The sequence below is a fragment of the Panthera uncia genome, chromosome F1 (genome assembly GCF_023721935.1).
Source record: "Panthera uncia isolate 11264 chromosome F1, Puncia_PCG_1.0, whole genome shotgun sequence".
In the NCBI taxonomy this organism is placed as follows: Eukaryota; Metazoa; Chordata; class Mammalia; order Carnivora; family Felidae; genus Panthera; species Panthera uncia.
The window spans coordinates 24479726-24485615 of NC_064813.1; the positions used below are offsets into that span (position 1 = coordinate 24479726).

The 5890-nt window shown below is 47.2% G+C and overlaps 1 protein-coding gene across 1 annotated transcript in view; it reads right to left on the bottom strand.

Annotated features, from left to right (window-relative positions):
* Positions 1–5130, bottom strand: part of LAMC1 (laminin subunit gamma 1) — a 128018-nt gene extending 122888 nt beyond the window's left edge. Inside the window, exon 1 of the mRNA XM_049634117.1 lies at positions 4623–5130. Within this exon, the coding sequence (XP_049490074.1) occupies positions 4623–5037 (415 nt within the window). The 5' untranslated portion in view covers positions 5038–5130. The remainder of the gene's footprint in view (positions 1–4622) is intronic.
* Positions 5131–5890: the final 760 nt, after the last annotated feature.

Below are 5890 nucleotides of genomic sequence, written 5' to 3' on the forward strand. Positions count from 1 at the left end.
CTCTGAATGCTTTAGAAACCTGGAGAAGATTATACACAGAAAAAGCATTCAGAGAAACAATTTACACTTTAGGAGAGAAATTGGAACTATAACGTGCTCAACAACCACTGGCCAATGAAAAAATAGTGGGGGGGGGGGGGTGCTTATAGTTCCAACTTCTCTCCTAAAGTGTAAATTGTTTCTCTGAATGCTTTAGAAACCTGGAGAAGATTATACACAGAAAAAGCAGTGAATTGTAGAAAAGGAAAAGAGCCAACAGCAACTTTATAAAACCGTGTTCAACAACCACTGGCCATTAAAGAAGAGCTCCCTAACTTCTCAAGTTGAAACCTGCAAAATGTAAATCAGGCCTTTGTGAGACAAACTAAAATAGTGTCCCCTCAGGGTACGCAAATACCACAGTGAAGTCACCAGAGTGAACTATTCCCTGACACAGTTAGAACCTACCTGGCAAAGACTGTCCTGGGGGGAAAAAAACAAAAACAAAAACAGCTGTTTAATTTTAAATGTACACTGAAAGAATGAAACAGAATAAAATGTAATATCCTTATATTATCAATTATTCTGACATAGACACACAAAAAGGATATTTAGCTAAATATTAGCTAAAAAGTATCATTTAATCACTGTTTGGTCCTAAAGCTTAGAGGAGGTTGGAAACAAATCTGGTCTTGGTGTAAATTTTAGGAGTTCCATAAACTTTGATTGAGTTGGTTTATAGGCACTCTCTTCCTTAATCTAATTGTTTTCAGAAAGGGGGAAAGCTACCTTCCTCCGAAATTAAGACCCAGCCTGCCAAGTTTCCATCTGCAATGACTATCAAGTTAATTAAAAAGGCTGTTTAATATAAGGCAAATCCTCAGCTACAATCTTACTATCGACTATCCCACTGATACTAATAAAACTTATTATAACTTATAAAACACAAAAGCCAAACTTTTGAGTAGCAGTCAAATAATCCATATAGAAAGTTAGGAAAGAAGATCCAGAAGTTGAATGCAAAATAAGAATTCTTTTTAGAAAAGGGTGCCTGGCTGAGCTTTCTCTCCACAACAGGCAAAAAATGCAATTCTTGTTCCCACAGCAACTTTATGTGATTATATCCGAGGATACTTTGCACCCTGGATTACTGTATATGGTGCTTAAGACATGGCTGCTTTCAGAATCAACACTGATTTTCCTGGCTTTTGTACTAGTGTTGATAATGGTACAATGATCTAATTGGTCCTTGCTATCAGTTAGAATATTCCTTACCCCCCCCACACACACACACACAATGGTAGCAGTTAAAAGGATAACATATAATTTTATAGATACATGTGTATGCATGAAAAGTTTCTGGAAGGCTACATGAGAAACTGGTGGTCTCCTACAACTTAGCAGTTGAAGAGGAAGAGACTCACTAGTCATTATCTTTAACTATTTCAATTCACCATGTCATGTTTTATTTTTACAAGAAAAAAAAATGACTTATGATTAATGCCAAAACATGTATGTTTCTTATAACGACTTAAGTGCAATCTGACTCTGCTTATTTTAAAGTTTACTGTGTTTAAGTTCAACATCAAAAAGGAAGAGAGCAAAGTGCTGGCTAGCCCTGCATCTTTCACCCTGCTCACTTCAAGTTTCACAGGCTCTGTAAGGGCAAAGCACAATATGCATCACTTGCTTAAGGGTATGTGAAATTTGAACTGGATGGGAGATTTAATAGATGCACAAACAGTCATGGTACTTGAATTCATGGGAAACAGCTAGCTAGAGCCCACGGAGTAACTAAAGTTAGGGACTGAATATGCTGACCATGAAAACACACAATGATACATAAAGCCCTTTCTATAAATTATAGATCATAACCTGCATGTGTACATATATCCTTGTCATTAAAAAAGGAGCAGGGAAAAGGAGACGGGCTGGGGGGCAGGGAGGAGAAAGAGAGAGAAAGAGAGAGAGAGAGATTGAGACATCAACCCCACTACACAAGTCTCCCTTCTTTTCCACCTTTTCCATCACACACAATTTCCTCCAGGACATCATTTCTGATCCAAGAAAAAGTACAATAAGTTCTACTCAAATTTTTAGAAATTGTCTACCTAAAAAGTTTCAAGTAAATGTTTTTACAGTTAATTGCACTATTCATATGGAAACTATTTTAAATAACTTTATTTGAACCCTTGGTTTTATGAACTTCACTTACCACGAATTATTACCAAAAGCTGAAGACTTTTTCGGCAAAAACAAGTCCAAGCATAAAACATTTTTAGAGTACAAAGTCATGTAAGAGTCCTAACTAGGTGACCTCTAAGATTTCTTTTGACCTTTAAATCACCATGACTCAAAATTAATATATCTGCTCCCCAACAGTAACAACCTACTGTTACCGTCTTACCCACCAGTTACCTTTGTAACAAAGAAGTAATCTTTGGGTAATTTACCCACCTCTGCAATCACCTGAAATAACCTTGTGCTACATAGTACCCACAGCAGAAAACTCAGAAGGCCAAGACTGACAGCCCAACTTTAACCTACATAACAGATTCTTATTCAGAAATTTTCAATTGAATCTCAGGCACTTTGAAACATCAAGCAAATGCTTTTGCTTTGAAATTTTACTATTTAAAAATAGTTGGGGCGCCTGGGTGGCGCAGTCGGTTAAGCGTCCGACTTCAGCCAGGTCACGATCTCGCGGTCCGTGAGTTCGAGCCCCGCGTCAGGCTCTGGGCTGATGGCTCGGAGCCTGGAGCCTGTTTCCGATTCTGTGTCTCCCTCTCTCTCTGCCCCTCCCCCGTTCATGCTCTGTCTCTCTCTGTCCCAAAAATAAATAAAAAACGTTGAAAAAAAAAAATTAAAAAAAAAAATAGTTAAATAAGACTTTGTAGGCATTCAAAATACAACACAGAAATTTTAATAAGTTAAAATTTCAACAAAAATAATTGGAAACAGGGGCACCTGGGGAGCTCAGTCAGTCAGTTAAGTGTCCGACTCTTGCTTTTGGCTCAGGTCATGATCTCATGGTTCTGGGGTATGAGCCTCGCATCAGGCTCCGTGCTGATGGCATGGAGCCTACTTGGGATTCTTTCTCTCCCTCTCTGTGCCCCTCCTCCCCCCCCCAAAATAAATAAATAAACTTAAAAATAATAAAAATAATTTTGGTCAAATTACATTTGCTTAAAAATATACAGTACATAAGAGAATATAGCTGTCTAAAGAGTCAGCATCCCCACAAAGTTTTAGAAGATCCTAGGACTCTTGCTGTGTCCTGGGGAGGCACCTGTTCCAAGACGCTGCTGGTTCTATGCATTTCCAATACCTTTAAAACACTGAAGCAACAGTTTGCTTCTTCCATCTCTGAAAACAGGTGCCTCAGAGTTTCACTTTATGAACTCATTTTCCCAAAGTTCATCTTCCTAATAACTTGTCTAGAAATAAAATAGTGCTAAACACTCCTTTTCTAAAACTTACTCCACACACAGTAGTTTGACTACTTTTCAAAGCACTTTTTATAAGTTATATTCTTCCTCTGGAATCTTGCCACTTATGTAAAGTTTAATGTGCCAGAGAGCAGTGGAAAGAAAAATGCAAAACCATGACCAAAAGAACTATTTGGGCCCTATGTTCTCCTACCAGAGGCCAGTAAAATCAATTCTTTCACTGCGATAGGGATTGAAGCTCTGCAAATCAGGTGCCAGTTTCTCACACATATTTTACTGTTAAACACAATAATGAATTATTCTGCTTATTTCTCTATTTCAGTGAAGAAAAACTTATTAGGATCAAAAATGATTTTGATACCTTAGGATAAACATGTCCATCTTTATCCACTACTGAGCAATACACTTTTCTATACATCCTTTTCCTGATTTCTAAAAGGTTTCTACACTTGTTTTGAATCAAAGTAAAAGGAAATCCAGTAAGGAGAGCCTTTTTACCCAGGGACCAAACTGTGGCAAGAAATTACAGTGAGTGCACACTTTCTTTTGTTTTCTCTGTACCAGGATTAGCAGTGAAACAGCTTTGTGGTCCTTAATTAAAGCTGAACAACTTTGAAGAACAATAACCTTAAAAGTGAATTTATATTTTAATTACGCGTAGGCCATACCGGTAGTAAAGACATTTGCTTCCCTCAAATTCCCTGCACTAGAGACCCTTTCCTTTCCAGCTTATTCAATAGAGCAAACAGCAATCACGCTCAAACCCAGGGAGAGGGGCATTTAAACAAGATAAAAGTGCTTAAGGTGGACCTTCCTATCTCTGACCCAAGAATGCGCTGTGATGGCCCCGCTAGGAGGGAGAAAAGCGAGAATAGGGGTTTCTGATTAACGCTTCAAAAAAAAGAGGGACAAAACAGCCCAAACGGCGAATCACTAAGCGAGCGAGAATCCGGTTAAGTTCGAAAGAGTAGAAAAGCAAACAGAGATGCTACAGCGAAGCATCTTGGCCCTCGCGGAATGTTAAGTGCTAGATCCAGTTTAGAAGTTGGAGGAGGGAATATGTGTGGCCCATGCTGGGACGCACAGAGCCAGCCCGCAGCTGTCTGAGCCCCGCAGGCTGGGCCACGGGGTGGAGGTGACCGGGCGGCTGCGCTGCCGGCGAGCAGTAATAGGAACAGGGCTGTCACCTCTTACCCAGGTGCAGCGTGAGGTTGATGGAGTTGGGGTACTGCACCCCGGCCAGCATGGTCTGGCTTTGCCACCAGGTGGTGTCGGCCTGGTTGTTGTAGTCGGTCAGGAAGGCTGCCCCGTGCTGCAGGTGGGGCTGCCCGGCGTCGCACAGGTGACAGGACTTGGTGACCCCGGTCACCCCGGTCTGCACACAGTACTCCTCGGGCGGAGCCCCGCACGTGTTGGTGGCCACCACGGTCACGTTGAAGGCGGCGTTGACGAACTCGGGCATGCAGCGCTGCGACCGCCCGCCCTCGTCCGTGCACTCGTCCATGGCTGCCCGGGCACAGCCGGCCGCGGCGGCCGCCAGCACCGCCAACACCGGCCAGAGCCGCCCCCGGGGCCGCAGCGCCGGCGCGGCCCGCTCGCTGCCCCTCATCCCGCCGCCCGCGCGCTGGGCCACGGCGAACGCAAGGGCGCGGGCGCGTTCCTCTCGCCCAGCGGCGTCCCCAGGAGGCCGCTCCGCGGGCTGAGCCTCGGGGCCCAGGGGCCGGACTCGCGCGCCGGGCGGTGGCGGCGGCTCGTACCGGAGAGACGGGCCAGTGGGCGCCGCTGGCGAGGACCGCGCGGCTCGCCGACCACTGCCCCGCGCGCCGCCTCCGCGCCTCCCTCACCCACCCGGGACACTGCCCGCACTCGGCGCCGACCCCCGACTTCCGAGCGCGGGCCCGAGCGCGCGCCCCCGAGGAGGAAGGAGCAGGGGGTGGGGTCGGCAGGGTGGGGTGGGGTCTGGCGGAGGAGAAAGCCCAGCCCCGGCCTCCTCCCAACAGCTCCCGCGGCCCCCGTAGCTGCTCCCCCGCCCTCCGCGCTCCGTGCACTGAGCGTCCGCCCGGGCGACTCGCGGCGGCGGCGGCGGCGGCGGGGGCGGCGGCATCTCGCGCTCGGGCCCGCGGCGCGCGATCGCGGGGGAGGGGCCTTGAGGGGCGCGAGGGGTGGGCGGGGAGCTAGGGAGTGCGGGAGGGGGGCAGCGGGGGAGGGGGGGCGGCGGGGCGGTGCATGCCGGGAGGGAAGGGGAGGCCAAGGAGAGCCAGCGCCCTGTGGGAGTTGGGCGCCGGGGTCCCCTGGCTCCGTGTCCCCGAAGACTCCGGTTGGGGAAGGGGCAACGGAGGGAGTCTTAAAGGGGCGACGCTGGGTCGGTGAGGTCACTCGGAATCGGCCTTTGGGCCCCGCGCCAACCCGGGCCGCGACAGCGCGGAGCTCTGCCCCACCAGGTGACCGTCCTTGCGTCCAGC